At 37.5% G+C, this 23625-nt stretch overlaps 3 protein-coding genes across 6 annotated transcripts in view; 1 reads left to right on the forward strand and 2 right to left on the reverse strand.

Annotated features, from left to right (window-relative positions):
* Window positions 1–2543: 2543 nt before the first annotated feature.
* Window positions 2544–3942, forward strand: LOC104611101 (rhazimal reductase 1-like). Its single transcript, XM_088902506.1, has 4 exons — window positions 2544–2925; window positions 3008–3251; window positions 3350–3529; window positions 3623–3942. Exons 1-4 carry the CDS (start codon window positions 2594–2596, stop codon window positions 3848–3850), a joined length of 984 nt encoding a protein of 327 aa, XP_088758632.1. The 5' UTR covers window positions 2544–2593; the 3' UTR covers window positions 3851–3942.
* A 5109-nt stretch (window positions 3943–9051) lies between these two features.
* On the reverse strand, window positions 9052–10734 carry LOC148792218 (uncharacterized). Its single transcript, XM_088903756.1, has 4 exons — window positions 10617–10734; window positions 10099–10283; window positions 9788–9942; window positions 9052–9496 (listed from the first exon to the last, which is right to left on the reverse strand). Exons 1-4 carry the CDS (start codon window positions 10732–10734, stop codon window positions 9052–9054), a joined length of 903 nt encoding a protein of 300 aa, XP_088759882.1.
* Window positions 10735–14934: 4200 nt separating this feature from the next.
* The window catches only part of LOC104611082 (uncharacterized), a 41459-nt gene continuing 32768 nt past the window's right edge, over window positions 14935–23625 (reverse strand). Inside the window, exons 9-14 of one of the 4 annotated variants that reach the window (XR_016085428.1) lie at window positions 22194–22253; window positions 20060–20124; window positions 18354–18447; window positions 17780–17940; window positions 16012–16102; window positions 14935–15273 (exon numbers count right to left, since the gene is read on the reverse strand). Coding sequence is in view for 2 of the 4 variants with exons in the window: in XM_010278002.3 (XP_010276304.1) it covers window positions 15220–15273; window positions 16012–16102; window positions 20060–20124; window positions 22194–22253 (270 nt within the window). In the remaining 2 variants the exon portion in view is untranslated. The remainder of the gene's footprint in view (window positions 15274–16011; window positions 16103–17779; window positions 17941–18353; window positions 18448–20059; window positions 20125–22193; window positions 22254–23625) is intronic. The other 3 variants (XR_016085427.1, XM_010278002.3, XM_019200049.2) reach the window with 3 other exon arrangements.

Here is a 23625-nt window from a genome sequence, read left to right on the forward strand (position 1 = left end):
TAATTGTCCTCCCCCATCTTCGACTGAGTCTCATTAGTTCAGACTCAAGAAGCTTCTGGTTTGTCCCCATGATCCATAAAGTTGTGGCCCTTCGATGTGGTGGCCATTGGATTTCTCACTTAAGGACTCCCATTTGGTTAAGTCTAAGTTAATACGCCCTAAAATCTCTCAACCTCATTATCATTATTAACTTTAGTTTAAAATTCATTTTTGAAGCATAAGGATAAGAGAGAGAATGGGGAGTGGTTGAGCAAATAGGGGAAATGTTTGATTCTCATAGGCTATTGTTTGAGGTGGTTCTTTGATGAGGACGGCAGGGAATCATCTACAAAACAGGGTGGATAGGGACCTCCACCCTGAATTTTCTTTGATGAGGTGGCTCTTTGATGAGGATTGCTATTGTTTTAGCAATCTATTGATAAGTGGAGAATCCCCTTCAATTCTACCACCACTGAATTTTCTTACAACCTTTTAGATTGGTCAATATAAATTTTATGAGAATATATATATTTATTTTATACCACAAATGCTTTGAGTTATTAATACAACATTGGGTACCATTGTTGCTTTTTCCCGATAACATATGTTTCTACTATAAATGCCAACACTAGCCTAATGCTTATATTCTTTTAGCGGAAATAATCATCTGATGTGATGTGACACAATTTCTCAAATATTTGTATTGACAACACAAAAAGTTGCAAATAGAAGTGTCAATGGTACCAAACACAATTATGTCAGTTTGTTTTGGTTTGGTAAGATAAGCCAACCCATTGTCAGCCCCAGAAGTTCTTTCTGAATATCAAAAGTTGTTGTGTAACTTAGCAATCAATCTATCATGAACTGCTCCCTACATAATCTCCAAAGGCAATTGATGCTTTAACTACCAGAATTTTTTTTTTTTTCCTTTCAAAGTACAGTATATAAAATTTTTCACGAAACAATGCCTAGACTCTTCAAATAGAGACATCTCGCAAAGCCAAATCAATCTTAGGGTCCATTTGGTTCGTCGTTGGAATCAGAATCGAAATCCTCCAGAATCAGAAAAATGGTTCATTCCCATAGTCTGTTTGGTTCAGGAAAGGGAATGGGAATCAAAATCAGCATAAATGAGATTTCATTCCCAAGGGAGGGGCAGGGAATGGACATTCCCTCAAATGGGGGAATGCCATTCCAACAGGAATGGGAATGAGATTCCAATTCCGCCCAACCAAACAATTAGAATCGGAATAGCACATTCCGATTCCAGACCCCTATTCCCGCGAACCAAATGGGGCCTTAGATTCGATTTCCACATTACAACACCCTTTCAACATGACATCTCACCATGAGACTGACACCCACCATTTATTATGAGATGTACGGTATCAATTATGTTGGAAGGGTGTTTGAACCTATTTGTTGGGAGAAGATTCTGACTTGTAAAAACCAAGGCTCAGTTTGGAAGGAGTACAAATACAAATATGTATAGTGTAAATGTATACAAAATAATACAAAATATAAGATTTTGTACTCTGCATATTTGTATTTGTATTCCTTCCAAACTGAGCTCAAGGTTCAAAGCATTGTTAAATAATATATATCATATGAAATGTATCCATTTGACTCATCTATATATATTAGGGAAATTGTCTAAAAATCACCATGAGTTTTCAGCATTTCTCTTAAACTCACCCGCAACTTTTCAAAAAGTCTAAAACTCACCAAATCACTAACTTGATGTTAAATAGACTAATGGGTGTTAATATATTACCATTTAACCTTCATAGAAAAATATAAAACATATACAAAATATATTACCATTTTAACCTTCATAGAAAAATATAAAATATATACAAAATATATTACCATTTTAATATTTAGACATGAAAAAAAGAAAAAGGCCAAAAAAATATTTTCAATTATAAAATACATAAAAACATAGAAATTACAAAAAATATAGAAATTGCAAATAAAATAAAAAATTATTTTCGAATTATAGAAACTATAGAAATTAAAAACAAAATCAAAAAATAAAAATTGTAGAAAAAACACCAAAAATTATAGAAAAACACAGAAATTACTAATAAATAACAAAAAAGACAGGAAAATTTATAGATTGTAAGAAATAGAAAATGTAAAAAAAAAAACATAAATTATAACAAACATCAGAAATTATAACAAAATACTAAAAATGCAAAAGAACAAGAAAATTGAAAACTGAAAAAGACCACTTTTCCTCTAACTCGCCACTCAAGGGTAATTTGGTCATGAAAATTGTTATTTATGCTGACATAGACACCTCTGTTAAGAAGCATTAACGGTGCACTAACGGAAGGTGAGTTCTGGAAAATAAAAACTTATGATGAATTTTAGACATTTTAAAAATTTGTGATGAGTTTAAGGGAAATGTTGAAAACTTATGGTGAGTTTTAGACAATTTCCTTATATATTAAATACTACTAGGAGTTATTATAACATGACATGTGGCTAATTTTCAAAGGTTAATACTGATAAGAGTTTAAGGCACATGCAGTCAATAATAAATGTGATGCTAGATCTCCAGAGAGATAAATGGCCCTGTCTCTGTTTCTGAGCATCAAAATTCCAGGAGATGGAAAACCAGGAAGAGGAGAAAAAGATGGTTCCGGAGGTGGTATTGAGTTCTGGCCATAGGATGCCAGCGCTAGGCCTGGGAACAGCAGCCCTCCCCCTCCCTCCCAATCAGCTTCTCTCCTCCATCTTCGTTGACGCCATCAAGCTTGGCTACAGGCATTTTGACACTGCTTCCCTGTACCAGACTGAAGAGGCTCTAGGCCTAGCCATAGCCGAGGCACTCAAGCAAGGCCTGATCGCTGGCCGGGACGATCTTTTCATTACTACCAAGTTATGGTGCACCGACGCCCACCCCAATCTCGTCCTCCCCGCCCTCAAGGCATCTCTTCAGTTCTGTATTGGTCTTAGAACTTTTGCACTAATCAGATTTATAGGTTCATTCTGATGTGCTAACTGTTTGATTTTTTTATAGGAAACTTGGGCTGGACTACGTAGACCTCTATCTCGTTCATTGGCCTGTAAGGGTGAAACATGAAGCTCACCCTATCCATTTTGCAAAGGAAGACCTGCTCCTCTTCGATATGAAGGGGACATGGGAAGCAATGGAGGAGTGTCATAGTCTGGACCTTGCCAAATCTATTGGTGTCAGCAACTTCTCTTGCAAGAAACTCTCTGATCTTCTGGGTCATGCCTCTGTCCCCCCTGCAGTGAACCAGGTACTTCATATTGGCATACACATGATGACAAATGACTATGAATGACAAACTATGATCATGGGGTTCTGATGAAACTGATGAAAATGCAAAAATTTCAGGTAGAAATGAATCCTACATGGCAACAGAACAAACTGAGGGACCTGTGCAGAGAGAAAGGGATCCATGTGGCTGCATGGTCACCTTTGGGAGCAAATGGAACTCCATGGGGTTCACATAGGGTCTTGACCAACCCAATTCTGAAAGATATTGCCATGGCCAAGGGGAAGAGCCCTGCACAGGTATTGAAATATAAATACAGTTCCCCAACTGGTTCATTTCCACCATATGTTCAAATTGACAAACACTCTATTTACATGTTATTATGTAAACAGGTTTCACTGAGGTGGATTTATCAGCAGGGAGTGAGTCCCATTGTGAAGAGCTTCAACAAGGACAGAATGAATGAGAACCTTCAAATCTTTGACTGGGAGTTGAACGAGGAAGAATTGACAAAGATTAACCAGAAAATTCCTCAAGAGAAAGGATTAAGAGGAGAAGCATTTGTTTCTCCAAACGGCCAATACAAGTCACTAGAGGAACTTTGGGATGGAGAAGTGTAACATATGATCTTCCCTGCAAGTATGAACAAGAAGAAAACTTGTGAAATAAATAGTTATTATAATAAGAAATAAATTCTTAGTTCTCTTGTCAATTTTCTCTTTCTGCATTTGTTTTGTTAGAACATAAGAGAGAAACAGAAAGTAAAGTTCAGGTAAAGTTTTGCACAAATTTTGTGAAATTCCTTAACTTTTTCTCAACTTTCTGTTTCTCTCTTATTTTTTATCAAACCAAATACAGCAATATTTCTCTAACACATATCAAACTTGTTGTAGCATTTCAATTGACAAAGCCTGACTTGTTTTAATAGAACCCAGGACTTTTTCCCTCACAACTCTGAAATTTAACAGGGAAAACAGTTGACTTATTTTTTTCCTTTTAAATGAAGAAAATGGATTTAATGGATTGAAATGCAAGTTTTGTATTTAGATTTTAGATGCAAAGGGAGAGAACAAAGAGCATTAGGTTATTGCCTTGTGGCTTGTGAGGAATAAAACAAAAACTGAACTTTGGAACCCTCAGTTTGATTTTTTCAATACAACTCTTCAATCTTGAGTCAGCTTTGCCCCATGGAAACTGGAAAGCATAAAGTTGTTTCAATTTTCCGACAGAACAATGCATGACGTTTGCTTCTTTTTATTTTGATGTTCAGATTAATTAATGGGGGCAAGCTGTTATAAGTCAGATTCATCAATCCCAATTAAAAGCATCAAAGCTCTTGTAGTGCAGCTTCAGAGAGACGGATGCAACAATTATTACTACTTTGAGCAAACTAGAAAAATTAATACAGCAATAAATGTTATAAATAAAGCGGGCTTTTATGGGTCAAACCCAGTAAAATTTAAAACCAAAGCCTCCATCGAATCAGTCCGATTTTAGAACATAAGACAGTTGACAATTGACATTGAATAAGTATGGCAACAAGGCCGGTTCTTTGATGATTTTAATTCCTGTCTTTGATTTCGATTCTAATTTTGAAATAAATTCCTGTCTTTGATTTCGATTCCTGTCAGAGATAAAAATGAAAGAAATTTTTTAAAATATAAAAATATCTTTAATATATTTTGATAAAAATAATATTATATATATATACATTTAATATATATAATCGGAGTCGTGGCAGAATTCACTCCCTATCCCTATCAAGGCAATATCCATCCCTGACCCATCGGGTTAAAGAAGCTGAGTATCGATGGAGACGAGGTAATTGTCATCCCTAACACTGAAACAAAAAAATATAGTATATGTTTGGCATCGATGCTGCAGTTGCAGCACCTTTTCTTTATTTTTGTTTGGAATCGTTGCTGTTAGGTAGGATGTTTCCTGGAGCAACAGCAACTCTTTCTATTTGGTACCAATACTCTAGGAAACGTTTTCAGCACTGGTACCCATTATCCAGTGCCACATCACTGCCCTATTGCAGTTCTAGGAAACGCCAGATTTGACGTTGCTCCAAGCCATGGCTCCCCGATTTCCGAAGTATGACTTGGAGCAAACAAATGCCTATTTCCTAGAACACCATTTTTTCCGATGTGGCGCCGTTGCTCCAGGAAATGGCAACGATGCCAAACAGCCGCATAAAGTTTGGGCTGGGGGAAGTGGGCTTCGTTCGAGAAAAGTAGAATTGGTTCATGCCTATTGATGCTGACTTCTTATCACAATTAACTGGTGATGTGTGATCAGAGGCTGAGTCAGCACCAATTAGGCCAATATAGCCCTCGCTGGAAAAGAAAAGCTGTGGGATTTAAACCAAATTTGAAAAGATTGACAGGCGGGATCACAAATCGTCACCTCCATTTCTGAATTAGACCTTCAGTTTGAGGATTATGTCATTCTGGAAATTGTATTCCCTTTGAGTGTTCACTGGCAACACTTTAAACACCTTTAGTTGGCTGAGGCACCCATCAGATTCGTCGTATATGGGGTAATGGAGGATGTGATACTAAAAGCATTTACCCAATATGTCAATACAGGAATCGATATAATGGACTGCCATTAAAATCTTAAATTTACTTGAAGGTGTTTAAGAGTAAGTTCTACAGTTGCAAAGCCAAAAATGCCCTGAACATAGCTTGCAAAACCATTAGAATTCATGACGCTAGAATCATCTAAAGTCTAAACCCAAACCAAATGCACATAACAATAAGTTTGTCATTAACAAATTAAGGGCTTATTTGGCATCAATTCTGGAAATTCTCAAAATCAGAATCAGGTTGGCACTGCCCTCTTCCCTGAAATCAATTCTCTAGTTGAATAATACATAAAACCACGTCAGTTCTAATAAATAAGTGGGGTTGAAAGTTGAAACTACAGAGTGTTTAGAACTAAGTTTAGGCAACCAGTTAGACAAAGACCTACCATTCCAAAACAAAGGTTACAACTGAGGAACAATAAGTGAACCACCAATATCGGTTGTAGCCATAGAGATCAGCTAATATGGATGGTTAAAACAAAAAGAACCTTTGGTCCAAAAGACTACACATCCCTCTTTTCCGCCTATTAGGTGCATTTTGTGCTTAGAAAAAAATTTCAGAATGAAAGGATTCCCTCAACTCATCAAATAAAATCACTGTGCTTCATTGACCAGAAAAAAAAAAAAAAAAAAAAAATCTACTAACAAAAGCGGAAAAGACCAAGAAATAATGGAGAACCGATGGAGTCCACACCTGGGACAATTAAGAGATTGACGTAGAGAGTTTGAAAGTAAGAGAGAATTGGTTCTACAAAAGCCCAAGTCTAAATGAGAGTAGAACAAACAAAGGGGAAGAAATAGAAAGACCGAATAGAGATTTTGAGAAAACTACGAAGAGCATAATAATTAAGACAGAATTATAAAAACCATAAGAAAGGGATAACTAAAAACAGCAGAACTCAGAGAAGGAGAAGAACTTTTAGTGGGAGAAATTCTTTCTCATAGAAAACATATACAAGAAGGGCCGAAGGCTACAATATATATACAAGTTATGGGGCAGAAAAATAGTAAGTAAAAGGAAAAAGAAAGTCTAACAATAGTAAGTAAAAGAAAAGGAAAGTCTAACAAAATATTATACACCTCCCTAATTCAGAGGATATTATACACTTTCCTAATTGTACACCTTCTTAAATCAGAGGATATTATTCACTTTCCTAATACTCCCCCTCAAGTTGGAGCATGAAGGTCCAAAATGCCCAACTTGCATAGGAAAAATTGAAATTGTCGCTTGCCAAGACCTTTAGTGAACAAATCCGCTAACTGTAAATGTGATGGAAGGTAGCGTGGTAAAATTTCGCCAGAAAGCAGCTTCTCACGTACAAAATGGCAATCTACTTCGATGTGTTTAGTCCTCTCATGGAAAACGGGATTATTTGCAATGTGTAAAGCTGCATTGTTGTCACAGAAAAGACTAGTGGCTCCTGATTGCGGTGTTAATAATTCACTCAATAGTCTCCGCAACCAGACTACATCACTAGTAGCCATGGCCATAGCTCTATATTCTGCTTCTGCCGAGGATCTAGACACTGTGGGTTGTTTCTTGCTCCTCCAAAGAATAGGAGAAAAACCAAGTTGGAAGTACAAACCCGTTACTAATTTTCTGGTTAAAGGGCAACTTGCCCAATCTGCATCGCAGTATCCTCGCAATACCATATCATTCTCACTATTTAGCAATATACCTTGCCTTGGGCATCCCTTGAGATATCTCAGAACGCGCATCAGGCCGTTCCAATGTTCAACTCGGGGTTGCTGGACGAACTGGCTAAGCACATGCACAGCATAAGTAATGTCGGGCCTCGTGATTGTCAGGTACAATAGTCGTCCCACCAATCTTCGGTACTGATTTGGATCATAATGAAAATCCCCGTTGTCGTACCCCAAATGATGATTTTGCTCAATTGGGGTGTCTATGGGTTTGCATCCAGTCAGTCCAGTTTCTTTCAAAATGTCCAGAACAAACTTGCGTTGATTCAGAAACAATCCAGTAGTGGACCGAGCTACTTCTATTCCAAGGAAATATTTCAAATTTCCTAAGTCATTTATCTTGAAACAACTGTTGAGATACGCCTTGAACTCTGCACACATTTTTGAACTGTTCCCAGCTAGTATAATGTCATCAACATACACCAAGAGACCAAGAAAGATGTTTCCCTTTCTGTATATGAAGAGAGTGCTTTCCGCAGTGGATTGCCTGAAACCATACTCACGCAAGGATGCTGTCAACTTTGCGAACCAGTTTCTAGAGGCATGTTTTAGGCCGTATAGAGACTTTTGTAGCTTGCATACTGCATTTGGTTTTTCGGAGCTAAAGCCTGGTGGGAGCTTTATGTAAATTTCTTCTTTGAGGTCACCATGCAGAAACGCATTATTTACATTCATTTGATGAAGTTCTCATCCCTTTGCTACTGCCACTGCTAAAAAGACACGAACAGATACATGCTTTGTTACTGGAGTGAAAGTCTCTATATAATCATCTCCCCATCTTTGTGTGAAACCTTGTACAACCAACCTTGCCTTGAAACTTTCAACGCTTCCATCCGATTTGTACTTAATTTTGTAGACCCAATTGCATCCAACCACTTTCTTCCCTGGAGGCAAACTCACAATTTCCCATGTTTTGTTTTCTTCTAGGACCTTAACTTCTTTGTCCATTGCCTCAATCCATCGTTCATCTTTGACTACCTGTGTATAACTGGTTGGCTTGTCATGAGAATTGATGGCCGCTAAGAAAGCTTTATGAGTTGGACTAAATTTATTATAGCAAATGTAGTGTGTTAGAGAATGGGCCTTACCTGCGGCCGCCTTTCGGACTGAGTTCACGTTGGATGGTGGTAGCAACGCATCACACACATAGTCTCTTAAATATCCAGGCCGTTTTCTTTCTCGTTGAGGTCGCTCCTGTCACCGAACAGATTGCTCATTTTCGTTTCTTTGTGGTGTGCTCACTGCAGCTTGGTCAGGCGCACCTGTTCCTTGATGTTCTTCCGAATTTGTTGTCTCATCAGTTGTGTGGACACCTTCCTCATTTGTACCTATATGCTGGTTGTCATTAGCCCCAAGACTCCTCTTATCTCTAAATGGCTCATTTTTATCTTCCACAATCACATGCTCCCCCTCACTTGGAAGTTGTTCTCCTCTAAGTGCCTCATTGTTGTTGAAAGGAAAGACTTCCTCATAGAAATGTACATCTCGGGATGTAAAGATATCTCCCTTCTCCAAATTATACATTTTTCATCCTTTCTTTCCATATGGGAAACCAATGAAAATACACTTCTCGGCACGTTCTCCAAACTTATCATTTCCAACGCCTTGCCTTTTGGCATACACAAGACACCCAAAAACTTTAATGTGAGAGTAATTTGGTGTTTTTCCAAACAACACTTCAAATGGTGTATGGCCTCCTAGTATACTGCTTGGAGTGTAGTTAATTAGATGAACTGCTGCCATAACACACTTCCCCCAAAACTTCAAAGGTAAATTGGCTTGAAAGCGTAAAGCTCTTGCCACATTGAGGATGTGTTGGTGCTTCATTTCCACACTCCCGTTTTGTTGCGGTGTCCCAACACAGGATGTTTGATGAATGATTCCTTGGCTGAGGAAAAATTCGTTGAGAATCCCTAAGAATTCTGTTCCATTATCACTACGAACTATCTTGATATCGACCCCAAATTGTTTCCTAACCATAATACAAAAGGACATGAAGACCTTTTGAGTTTCTGATTTATCATGCAAAAGATATACTCACGTAGTACGTGTAAAATCGTCAACGATGGTTAAGAAATAATGGGCTCCTGAGAGAGGAGTATGATACCATCCCCATAAGTCACAATGTACTAATTCAAATGCACGTGAAGCTTTATTGTCGCTTAAAGAAAATGGAATTCATGTCTGTTTCGCACGATGACATATATCACAGTACTCAACATAATTACTATTACGGTCAAAACCACATACTCCAGATAAGTACGATAAGTTTTTCTCAGAAAGATGTCCTAGACGCTTATGCCACAATTCCTCTGTATTCTTCTCGGCGGCCATTGCATGAGCACTATGTGTGTTTCGCAAATAGTATAGGCCATCCTTGAGATCACCCAGTCCAATCAGCATCCGCCAGGTGGGGTCCTGTATTACACAAACATTCAAATAGTAAGTAATAGCACAACCCATATCTTCACTTAACTTTCTTGAAGATATCAAATTACATTTAAAATCTGGAACATAAAGAACATCTTTCAATTTGATATGTCTGTTAATCATGATGTCCCCTATTTTATTCACTTTCAAAGAATCTCCATTTGGGATGACGACTCTTTCATCCCTTCCAGCCTCTCGAACATTCTCAAAGGCTTTAAGATTACTAGAAACGTGGTGTGACGCACCACTATCAATAATCCAATTCGATAAGCGAACCAAGGAAAAATTCTTACCAGACAGTGCATCATGGATCATGTTTTCTGAATCACCTGTACCCAAAAGAGACATTAAACGATCAAGTTGGGCTTGTGTGAGGGACGACATCTGTACAGTGTTGTTTGATGCTCCCACTTCTTCAGTGACGACACCTGCTCGGCCTTGGATGGCATTGGCCGTAGCTCCTTTGCCTCCGCGATTTCCATTGCCTTGTCCTCGACCACGGCCTGCTTTACCTTCATTTCGATTCTTCTAGTGTTCCGGGTACCCGATGATTTCAAAACAGCGGGATTTGTCATATTCAGGTCTCTTGCAGTGAGTACAAACTACGGGTAGATCAGCAAAGTCTTGCCCTTCTCTTGTTTGACCCCTTTGATCTAATTTACCTTGGCTTGCAAAGGCAGCAGCTTGTATCCTTGGATCTTCGCGCTGCCCTGCCTTCAATTGTAATTCTTCTCTTGATATCATGGCAAAGCAGCGAGTGAGTGAAGGCAGTGGGTCCATGCTTATAATGTTTGATCTAACAGTACCATATCGATCATCAAGGCCCATTAAAAATTTATAGACCTTTTCATTCTCTCTTTCTTCCAATATATTGATCAACGTTTTGCACGTCAATCCGCATACACAAGTGTTGATTTTAGTATACTGATCTAACTGATCCCATATTCCTTTTAGTTTAGCATAGTAATCTGTGACACTTAGAGACCCTTGCCTGAATTCATTTAATTCTCCCTTTAATTGATATATTCAGGGGCCATGTCCTTGATGATATCTTTGTTGGAATTCAATCCATAACACTCTAGCATCATCAAAGGAAATTATAGTGTTTTGTATGCTTTTGTCGACACAATTAAAAATCCATGAAACAACCATAGCATTGCATTTATCCCAAATATTTTTGTCAATGTCATCCGCCTTAGCTCTCTCTAGAGTCCCATCAATGAAACTCAATTTGTTTTTAGATTTTAGAGCTCTTTGAAAGGCCTTTTCCCAAATATGATAGTTTTCTCCATTAAGAATGATTTGGCTTAGAAGCATACATGGACTATCAGACGAGCTCAGATAATACATAGACATGGGATCACTAATTGATGGAATCTTGAAAGAGGTGGATGAGCTACTGCCAGTCATTGCTTCAGATATGAGGTTACTCGAAATACGACTGGATTGAAGAAGTGGTTCGGCACACACCGAACCTAGTTGTTACGAGTCACACGACTCCTCTTCTTCAATGGGCACACGCCCACTAAATGGATCAATGGTGAAACTCACCACGACTCTGATACCATGAGAAAACTACGAAGAGCATAATAATTAAGACAGAATTATAAAAACCATAAGAAAGGGATAACTAAAAACAGCATAACTCAGAGAAGGAGAAGAACTTTTAGTGGGAGAAATTCTTTCTCATAGAAAACATATACAAGAAGGGCCGAAGGCTACAATATATATACAAGTTATGGGGCAGAAAAATAATAAGTAAAAGGAAAAAGAAAGTCTAACAATAATAAGTAAAAGAAAAGGAAAGTCTACCAAGATATTATACACCTCCCTAATTCAGAGGATATTATACACTTTCCTAATTGTACACCTTCCTAAATCAAAGGATATTATTCACTTTTCTAATAGACTTCTTACCTAAGAGATCGACAGGCGCCGAAGAAGATGACAACCCTGATGGTATTGATAGAGTGCCATTGAGAACAATATGAACAAGGAAAAAACATAAATGGAATTGGGGATAGGATTTTTTCAAGTGCTATTTTGAGGGTTAACAAAAATTACCATAAAGCCCCCATTTTCACGTGACAAAGTCATACATGTTCGTGTTAAAAAAAGCCATAGCGAGAATTGTGTTTCTGGAGAATTGACATTTCTCAAAAGTAATTTTTTTCACTTCTCAAAATCATGCTTCTGGAGAGATTTTCATCCCGTTTTGAATGAAAATCGATCACCTTCTTGAACCAAACATGATTGTCATCCCAAAAATCAAAATAATCACCAAAATTTATAAGTAGTGATGCCAAACAAAGCCTAAGGTGCTATTTGGCAAGTCTTTTTAGGAATATCTTCTCTCAGCCTAGATAGTAAAAAGATGTAATGAACTTTTGGGGCCTTGTGTTTAACAATCTAGACCGTTTGATAAGTATCCTAGCTTTCCATGATTTATAGAGCTATTAAATGAAAGATTTTAGGTGAAGAAATACAAGAAGCTTCATTTGAAGCTTCTAGATTTTTTGCCATTTTGAACTTATATGAGCCTTTTAGGGGATAGATCTTTCTGAATTTGTTGCCAATCAAACAGAGAAAGACCAAAAGAACGCATGAAAAGATTTGCCACACCTCCAAGTTGGTAAGGTCTCTTGCTGGTTGTAGCAAAGGCTCGAGTTAGGATCAATTCCAGCGTTCAACAGGGTGGGAGAGATGGTTCGGACTTCAGAGGATGGGCTATCCCCATTGTGTAGCCCCTGATAGAGAGATTGTTGTTTCTTGATGTTCAAATTTGTCCACCATGACATTCTCAAAATAATGCAATTCGTCCTAAAAAATTCAAATCGCCTTTTTACACAAAAACTAACATTGCTCACTTCCTTGAATTGCAATGCCAGCAGTGCAAAATCATTACTACTGTGATCTAGTTATATCACACTATACAACAGATCTACGATTCTTATGAGCTATGACAAAGTGCAGCAATTAAAAAAAGAAAGCATACAAAAATTAGTTCTAAAGAAACAAGATCCAGAAACCTTCTATACAGGTGATGGCAAAACAATACATCTTCATTTTAGTCAAATGAGCAAACACATTTCCTCATTGGAACTGACAAAAACTGTTAAATGTCAGAGTTCATATACAGTTAGATTTCAAGTGTAACTAAGCATGAAATGTCCTATTGCAACATTAATGCGTTGATCAAAGGCTTCAAGAAGCATCTCATATCCTAGCAAATATAAGCAAAACCCTAGAGACTCTGAACCTGGTCAATGTAGCAATTTTCTAACGAGGGAGCATACCCTATGGAATGAATCTTCTTCCTTCTCCACTGCAAGCCATAATCAGTAAGGTAGACACAGCTAGCTTTTTGGATTTTGGGTACCATCTCAAAGGGTTTCAAGAATTTCAATTTTAACCATTTCAGGAATCAAGATGAATCCATTATTTTTCACACTGATATACAAAGTGATAAATGCATCACTTATCATGTGAAAATGTAATTGAGGTTATGGTCCCTTATCCCTGCTTGACAAATTTAAGAGGAATCCTAGCAAGCAATGCAAGAGGGCTGGCACTGGACATGATGCAACACATGGAAAGGTACTCCTAAATGAACTCCTCACGGATCTCCAATGCATAACTGAACTAAACAAGAAAGAAAATTAAGAATAGAAGAAAGAAAACATTATCTGGAGAAGTGCAAATTTCTCATGTTTTTTTTAATGTGATTCAAGGCAAATATTGACTCCTAATGGTAAACTTGGGGAAAGGTTAACCAAATTCGTTTGGATTTGTTTTTATGTGGATCTTGTTACAAAAAGAAAGTTAGGGATCTGGTAGTGATAATAATGAGTCTGAAATTGGTGCATGGAAAACGCATCCTTTACCCTGAGGTACAATTGACAGTGCCAAAAAGTTATTCTCATTGGTCCTGTAAATACATAATTATTTCACCACGCAGAAAAAATTGCAAGGAAAAAATTCACAGATGAACTAATGCCTTCATAGGATAAAAAAAAAGGGATAGAAAAACAAAGAAGAAACCCAGAGGAACAGTCATTGAGCACCCTGACAGGGAGCAGCCCTGCACATACATCACCTCCCGACCACATATATGTAGAATAGAAGAAACTCGGTTGATGCCAAGAATGCTTCCCAAGACAGAAGCATGTTATGTAAACCAAGAGCTCTAGACAGTTTCTAAAAAGGTTTTAGTTGCAAGCCTAGCTCATTAACACGGAAACAGATAATACTGAATGCACATCCTTTATCTGAACCCCACAAAGCTGTTTTTTTTACCAATTAAAAAATGGAGTCACACCAGGAGTAAAGAACAAAAACCTAGGAAACTAAACATAACAAGGTAAATTATGAAGAACAACTGTTTAACAGTGTTTCCCGCATGATACATAGTTTCAAATTATGCCTAAGCCATAGAGAATTATGCTAATAATGGTCAATTCTTTATTTTCCTTCGAGAAAGATGTCAAGCAGCTAATTACAGAATTTGATGAATGGAGTGCAATGTGCCGAATGCACCACTTCTTGACAAACTAACAATAAGCCATATGCTTTTTTTTTATCTGTGATGCTCTAGGAAAATATAGATTTTTTTCTAGGCAGTAAAATTCAGCTCTATGGAGTCACACACAAACAGAGAGTCAACTACTTGTTCAGAGGACAAAAGTTTTGTTTACAAATGTTCTTTAGAATTAATTGCTAAGGCTCAGCTTGGAAAGACTGCAAATACAAATATGTACAGTGCAAATACATACAAAATAATACAAAATACAATGTTTTGCACTCTACAAGTACATATTTATATTTGTACTCCTTCCAAACTGAGCCAAAGCCACAAAATGATCAGTTAAGTGGAATGTGTGTCAGTAGCCAGTCTGGCAAGTCTCAGTACAGTGAAGATGAACAACATTTGGTCAACAGGACTACCAAAGAAATAAAATATAGAACAGAATTTTACATATGTAGTATCTTAAACTAGTTGATCCTATTACTTCCCCAGAACTATGGAGGCATTTGTTAACATAGTTATGTAGTTATGTGTCATTGCATACTTGCATTTACATTTTATTATGATGTGCTGAAACTTTAATATAAAACATAACATAGCTACATATATGAAAGGTTAACTTCCACTAAACTAGTTATCTGCATACAAAAATTAGTGAGATGCCTCTTGCCATCAACCATAGAATATGAACCAGATTTCCAATCTCTCATTAATATTAATACAGCAACTTCTCAGGATTATTAAACAAATTGATCTCTGTCAGATGGCAACCTATACGTGCGAGTGATACGGATCTGTAGAAAAAGTAATGGATTTAGCTGTCACTGCAGGAAAATAGATAGAAAATGACTAATATGACATCTCAAACAAGGTTCAAAATTTCAATACGATATGTCAGATACAGGGAATATTGTATTTTATCGGTGGCTGTCCAATACTCGAAACACAAGGCAAATGGCCTTTTGACCCATTTCAGGGGGTAGGTAGGCCTAAGACCTACCCCTAACCTATTTTTGAAAAACAAAAGCTAAAAAATCCTCGAGTTAGGTACGGAGTACCGATACACCCCTTCCAGCGTATCGAGGTGTATCAATACTCTGAACCTTGATCCCAACCTCATCATTCAAGGTTCGGTTGATCAGATTTACTACCTTAATAGATGGATGCTCCATTAACTTTTTAATTCAATCCTTGAACACCAAATGGATCCAACACAATTGGCTCCAATATAGACCCAAGGGAAAGACTTGTGACAGAAAATACAAGGATCATAAGTGATAGAATTTTAGACAACCACATTCTTGGGTTGATGCTAACATCTCCCGACTAAAAACAGACTGGGTCTGGATACTTATAGACCCCATCCCAATACAAGCAAGAATGAGGCATATTAACAAATTACCTGCTCATAGAAAATGAGGTTTGACACAAAATATAGTCAGCCATGGTCCAGATATATTGATAGAGACCTCAAGGCCACCAGTTACTAACTCCTACATGGATGTAAGAATGCATGTGATTGAATAAGTTACCTGTGCAAATGCATAAATTGCTCGAAGAATTCTAGCATAATCAGTACCAAGCATTTGAATAACGACATCTGCCAGAAATGTTCCCCACAGCCTGCATAAGAAAACAAGGGACAACACAATCTTATTGTGTTTAATTAAAAAATCATAGGAAAAGTACGCACGGTAGAGGAAAATGTAAGCAAATGGTATACACACATCAATCACTTTACTTGAGACTAACCAGTCTTAATTATTGTCCATCTGTCCTCATGTTAGTGAATTGAGTAAGCCAAACTTGCAATTGTTTTATCCAAATAAGAATCTTTTTTTAATAAGAAATTGTAATATGCATTACCAGAAAAGAAAGCTCCTTGGGGAGATACGGACTTGGTTGTCTAGTTCAAGATCATAAAAGAAAGCTCTTCTTTTTTTGTTGGATAATATGTGGTTTAGGTTCTTATTCAACAGAGTAAGTTTAAGTTCATAGAATCTCAACAATGATATGGTCCATTGCAGTTTTCCACCATGAACAACCAGGCAACTCCCTAAAGAATAACACTGAAGAAGAGTGAGTACGGGAAAAACTGAGGGATAAAGGCACATTTTGAGGCTAATACAGATCATATAGCTTAGGCCCACAAGACAATAAAGAAAACATAAGTGAGCCAACACTTAGACAGCCTAGCCCAATATACTTAATTATTACAACATATAATGTATAGGGTGGGGCCAGCTTTGCAGTTGTTGCATTGGTGTTTGTTTGTTGATTATAGGCCTTGTCTCTGTGTTTATTAACCAGCCTTGTTGCCTTGGGTTGTTGAACAATAGAGGTGTAAAGTGGGCCGTGCCGGGCCGGCACGGCACAACCCGTGGGCGTCAAGGGCCGTGCTGCCCTCCCCGGCGAAAATTCTAGGGGTCGGCTCAGCACGGCCCATGGTCCAGGCCCGTGGCATGGCACGGGCCTGGGCCGAGCCGGGTTGCAGACCGTGCCATGGGCTTGGGCCGTGCTAGGCTGGGCTACAAGCCGGGCCTTGGGCCTGGGCCAAACCAGGCTAAACTAAATGGATATCAAGATACGTATAATAACGAATTTACAATTACCCAAAAAATAAATAAACAAAAGTATAAAACAATTCAAATAGGATTTAAGAATTTTACTTCATTTAAATTTGAATGAATAATGATACAAATTACAAAGCATACAATTATACAAATATTGAAATTATGAAATATACAATGGTTGGATACTTCATACTTGGATGAATGAAATATGAAAATGGAATAAATTAATAAAATATAAAAAAAAATACAATATAGTCTATATAGTTACAAATTGGAAATACAAAATTACATTAATAGCAAATAAATTAAATAAAATTAAAACAAAATTTACAATAATTTGAAAAAAATAAAAAATTGTGGGTTATTTGTTAAAATTTACAATTTAAACAAAATTTTCATATACATTATGATGAACCAATCGAGGGCTAGCTCGTTGGTGTGTTAGCTAGGTTGCTCCAGCATTGACGCGGAATCAAGTCCCGCAACCAGCACTTTGGGGAAAGGGTAAAGGGGAAAGTTATGGGTGATTAATCAAAAAAATATATACATTATAATGAAAGCATTCACACACACTTTCATCATCTACTTCAAGTGAAAAATGAAATATCCGGTGTATGTAGTAGTATCATGCCCTCCTTTGTCTTGTAATTGTAAAGTTGTAATTTATATTCTACATCATGATTCATGACTGCATCTAGCCAACCTTGGTATAGTGGTAGTGTGGTACCTGCAGGTCCTGCACTAAAACAACTAAACAAGATCCGATGGAACTGTAGCCTGTAGACACCAGAGGGGTTAGTAGGTCACGGATCACGTGCCATGGCGGGATTGGCGGCGAGAAATGTTCTCCAACTTCTCCCAATATTGGTAGTGTGGTACCTGCAGGTCCTGCACTAAAACAACTAAACAAGATCCGATGGAACTGTAGCCTGTAGACACTAGAGGGGTTAGTAGGTCACGGATCACGTGCCATGGCGGGATTGGCGGCAAGAAATGTTCTCCAACTTCTCCCAATATTTTTAAAATTTATTTTCCATTATTTCAAAAATTCATTTAAATTGTGGGTTATTTCTTCTTCCTTCTCATGTGTGAGAAAATGTCTGGTCAAATGGCTAGTACCACCCTTGCTACAATAGCTAAAGTCTTTTCTACATTTTTGGCAAACTACTCTTTTCCCCTTCCCCTCAACATCCTCTATTTTAAATATTCTCCAAATCGGGCTACTAAACTTGGGGTTTTGGGAAGAGCTGGCCATTTTTTTTCAAATTCTAAAAAATAAAAATTAATTTAATTGGACTTACCTCGGATTGCCAGCTCAGAATCCCAACTTGATTTCAACGGTTAAAGCCTTTCAACGTGACAACGTCCAAGGCTCCAAGCCTCCCAAATTGCTCACTTGGAGAATCAGACAATCAGCCAATCAGATTAAGAGACTATGATATCAGAGTCCACTCAGATTGCAAAGAATGTATGAGAGATTGAGAAAGACTGAGAGACTGAGAGAGGAAAGACTGAAGAGATTAAGAGAATAACTTAATAAGAGAATTGTTGAATGTTGATTGTTGAATTTGTGTGATAAGAAGAATGGTGGAGGATAGGGCTATTTATAGGAATTGAAAATCATTCAATCGCCCAAAATACCCTAAAAATTAACTGTTTTTTAGTTGTTGGGAGGGGTATTTTGGTCATTGTAAAGTTATTTATAACTTTACCCAAAAAGCCCCCCTAAACTAGTTGTTATATAGCTGTTGGGGGGCATTTATGTCATTTTTTCAACCCCCCCATAAGCAAAATACACAAATACCCCCCTAATATGGTTGTTTATAGCTGTTGGGTGGGGGGGGCCCAACGACTATATTCCAGTCTGGTCGTGCTCGGCCCGCTATAGGACCCACGGGTCGTGACGGGTCATGCTGCGGGCCGTGCCGGCACGAGGTCCGTGGACCTCGAACCCCCGGCCCAGCACGGCATGGACCTTTGTGCCAAGCCTGGCATGACCCGTGGGCCTCCATGCCGTGCCGGGCTGGGCCAGTCCAAAAGCGTGCCAGGCGGCCCGACCTGATTTACACCTCTATTGAACAATAGTTCCTCACTTAAGTGTTTACAGCTTTGTCTGTTTTCAGTCAACCATGCTGTTTCCACCTTGGCCTCTTGTCACAGAAGCCAAAAACACTATCCTGTTCGTGAGTTCTCATGGTCACAGATCAGTTGGTGACCATCTCCAATCTCAATCAATCACCCCATTGGTCCTCAAACTAAAATTGGGCATTGAAGTAAGTTCCTAAACATTGATTTCTGATTTTTTTTCAGTTCTCATTTCCTTTTGTTGTCGATCTATCAGTCATTGTTAGAGCTTCCCTCTTTTGTTGCAGACACCAGTCATGCAATCAAGAATTTTTTGCTTATCCTTGTATTAAGAAAAGGTATCCAGCATTCAAGTTTTCTTCTTTTTTAATACCATTTTGATTTTGTTTTTCTTTTACTTGAATTTCTTCATCAAGACTCAAGAGTCTGCTAAAGTGGGATTAATGGGATGCTTTTTTTGTCTTCAGTTGAAATGAGTTTAAGAAATGATTTTCTAGGTTGACCCAAGCCCAATCTTCAGTCAATTTCAGGTTAGTTCAGGTTGGGTTGGGGTTGGAGGTTCAACACTTAGGGTTGGGTTAGGGTTGATTTCAACCTGACCTAATTGATTATAACCACAGAGGCAAGGAATATTATCTAAATCATTATAAGCATCCCATTCCCAAAAAGGTAGCTACATCATTGAACAATGATATAGCCAAGTAAATCCAAATCTCTCCACTGAAGCCAAGAAATGAAGAGCAACAACCACAAATAATTGAAGGCCAGATGCTCCTTTGTCTTGAGCAGTCTGGTGTTCTCTTGATTAATTAAATAGTTTGTATTGCTTATCAAAAAAATAAACAACCACAAATAAGCATCATGCTTCCAAGGCAGATAATTTGCATGATAAAAGTAGTGGCTGAAATAAATGAATCCTTACAATGGACCAAGTAACATCATTATGCTTCTAAGCCCCAGATATCTTGATGCTGCACTAGCAAAACCCTGTTCATAGCTTACACTATGAGAAATCTTCATTTAACACAGAAATTGAACATGGAACAATATTCAATTGTCCAAAAGGAAGAAAAAAACATAAATATGAGCATTTGATGACATATTGATCATCATAATTTGATGACTATAAGTTGAGTTGGCAATACTTGTTATTTTTGTAATAGTATCAAAACAACGCTGATATTTTGGCATAATCTATAACAGATTTTACCTATATATTGTTAAGCCTAAAATATCAAGAAAAATCTCTCAAAGATTTTGTTCAAAAAAAAAGCAGGACTCAAAAAATATGTAAGAGAACTTGCAAATAAATTTATAAACTTCCATCTGTTAGGTTTACTGAATAGCCCTTAAAGCTTTGTCAGACTTTCAAAGAAAATTAAAGAGTTCCAAATATGCTTAGAAAAGTGAGAGAAAACAGAAGGGTATACTGATGCTGACTGGGTCAGTTCTATGTCTGATAGGAGGTCTACCATAGGCTATTGCACTTTTCATGGGGGTAATCTGGTGACATGGAAAAGTAAGAAGCAGACAGTCGTGGCGAGAAGCAATGTAGAGGCAGAATATAGAGCTATGGCATATACTGCTTGTGAATGGCTAAGGAACCTTCTACAGGAGATAGAATACAATATTAACACTCCAATGAAGCTCTATTGTGACAATCAGGCTGTAGTTCGTATTTCTTCTAATCCGGTGTTTCATGAAAGAACCAAGCACATAGAGGTTGACTGTCACTTTGTGAGAGAGAAGGTGTTGAATGGAGTGATAGACACTGCATATGTTAACACAGGAAACCAATGGGCAGACTTATTTACAAAAGGGTTGAGTCAGGGAAGAGTGGACTACATATGTAACAAGCTGGGATTATATAATATATACTCACCAGCTTGAGGGGGAGTGTTAGTGTAGGGGTATTTCTGTCTTTATACTTATGTTGAGGTTGCTGATCTGTAATATTATATTAGAACTAGTGTCCCTCACTTAAATAAGGGCACATGTGTCTTTTCCATTATATTAATAATATAAAACATGTCTGGCCGAATGGGAGAAGTATCTTTTCCCTAATTCGAACCAGACTTTTCTTCTCTCCTTTTCTCCTCCTTTCTCTCTCTCTTTCTTCCTTCTTTCTTCTTCTTTCTTCTTCTTTCTTCTTGGCTGTTATCAGACTAACAGAACTCAAAGGCAGGCCGAATTATAATAAAACCAAAACTAAAATAGAAAGTTAATAACACCATGACTCTAGAAAGAAAATTAGAATGTGAGAACTCAACCATAAGAACTGATAGTAGCGAGTTAGGAGTATAATATGGATTGGAGAAGCATGGAGAATCCAGGATCTTCAGGAGTAGGAGTCTTTAGGAATGAAAAAAGTTATGTTATTGCTATGTTTTTGGGCCCAATTGGAGTATGGCATTCTCTAAGGGCAGAGATGATTGCTATTTTGGAGGGTGTGCAGCAGGCAAGAGCATGAACTTGGGTGACTCAAAGGTGGTGATAGGGTGCTTGCTGAATGATGAGACAGCTTTGTGGACCTTTAGAAGAGGAACTTAGAAGTTTAAATGGCTGAAAAGAAGTACTCAAGTAAAAAATCCAATGTGTACAAAGGTCTGCCAACTGTATGGTTGATCAATGGTAATGCAAGGGGTGATTAGAAACCAGTTATTTTGTAAGCTTTGCACATTTTACTGTTTATAATTAATAAAATTGGTGGTTACTTATCCAGAACTCACGTCTCAATAAAACTGCAGCACAATTATGTTTGGGGCTACCCACCCTAAGGTAATCACTGTTAGGACCACAACATGTGGGACATAGGCAGAGAGGCTAGGGAAGCTGGTTACAGGTTAGAATAGGGATACAGACCCTGTGAAACCAGCAATGAAAATGTTGATTGGCTCTGCATCTTGCATCATGTGTATTCAAATATCATGAGCTGACCAATAGATGTCCTGATGGTAATCTTCCAACAAAATTTTAAACAAGGTAATGCATGTGCCCATGAAATGTAACATTAAAAATCATATGCACTAGTGCATGCCACATCACCAATTTGTTACCTGTCTTGCTGCGAGCAAGGCTGCTTTAGATTCCAGATTAATAGCTGCTAATTGTCCACCCTGAAAGCCAGAAATTAATAAAATAAAAAAGGCCTGTTAGTTGGTATACATGAAACATAATGTTGTTCTGTGCTTGTATTTCTTTTTTCCTTTTGAAAAAAGGTAAGACATTATATAGATTCTCCATGGTGAAAGATTTACATATATAATTCATGTGCAGAGACGAACTATACACAACTTAAGATCATGGCTTTCATTCCAGAATTGATAAAAAAATGTTGTGTAATATGTGGATGAAGCTGTCCTAAAGTTAGAATATGATTCTGTTGGTGTGATGTACAGAATAGAAGAGAATAGGAAAGAAAACCGATGGGAGAAAAATCAATTTCTCTCCAAGTCAGCTACTTTTTATATGAATGCCATGTTTAATCTGCCCCTACATAAGCTTGGATAGATCTAGACATAATGAAGTAAAAGAAAATGATACAAAGACCCACTCTATTGCCACCTAACAGAAGCTAATTCACCCCCTCTGCCTGTTTCATGTGCTTTGACAACAGGGAACCAGTGAACCACCTTTGCATCCACTTGCATTTCATTTGAACATTTTGATACTACTTTTTGAGAGTGTTTGATTTGATTTATTCTAACCTAAGTACATGGTTGGCCTTTTATGGGCATGGACTAGTGGCCCTTGGTAAGAGAGGAAGGATTAATGTATTGTACATTGATCAATACAATTTAGAGGTGCATACTGATCAAAAAATATATAATTTGGAGGTGTATGGGCAATCAAGAAAAAGAAAAAGAAAGTCCTACTAGGCAGTACATGATGGGTAAAGAAGGGAGAATTAAGGATCTGAACTATGAGAGAAAAAAATCAGATCTGAAATAGAGAAGAGAAAGAGAAAGAGGGGGAGGAAAGAGAAGGATTGTAACTTAAAGGATGAAGATATAGAAAATATGTAGAAAGAAGAAGAATGGACAACTTTCATTAAATCAGCTCTTAAATTTCAATATAATACTTTCATTTACAGACTCAACATAAGGGCTCAGAACTCCCTTTTACAGAATCCAATTTGGACAATGAAACCAACTAAATATGATTCTAATTGCTTCAAAAGTAAGATAAACTCATACAAAGCCACATGCTGACAACCCAATTTGCCAGCAGCTCAGTCCCATCTGAATAGATCAAGTTATAGCTCTCTTTTTTATTTTGAAAATCTTTTTCTAAACTCAAAAGGGATAGTGGTCTAAGTCTCTTATTGTATCTCCCCATTGTACATCCTCTGGTTGTACAGAGGTTTTTCTTCTCTAAAGAAAATCATACTTTACCTCTTGTCAAAAACAAATGCACTTTTAACTAAAAAAAAACTCTAAATACCCACTACTAATCCTGCTAAAAGTAGACAAAGAAATAAATAATTCA

This window comes from Nelumbo nucifera, chromosome 4 (assembly GCF_055504915.1).
Source record: "Nelumbo nucifera cultivar China Antique chromosome 4, China Antique-T2T, whole genome shotgun sequence".
NCBI classification, from domain to species: domain Eukaryota; kingdom Viridiplantae; phylum Streptophyta; class Magnoliopsida; order Proteales; family Nelumbonaceae; genus Nelumbo; species Nelumbo nucifera.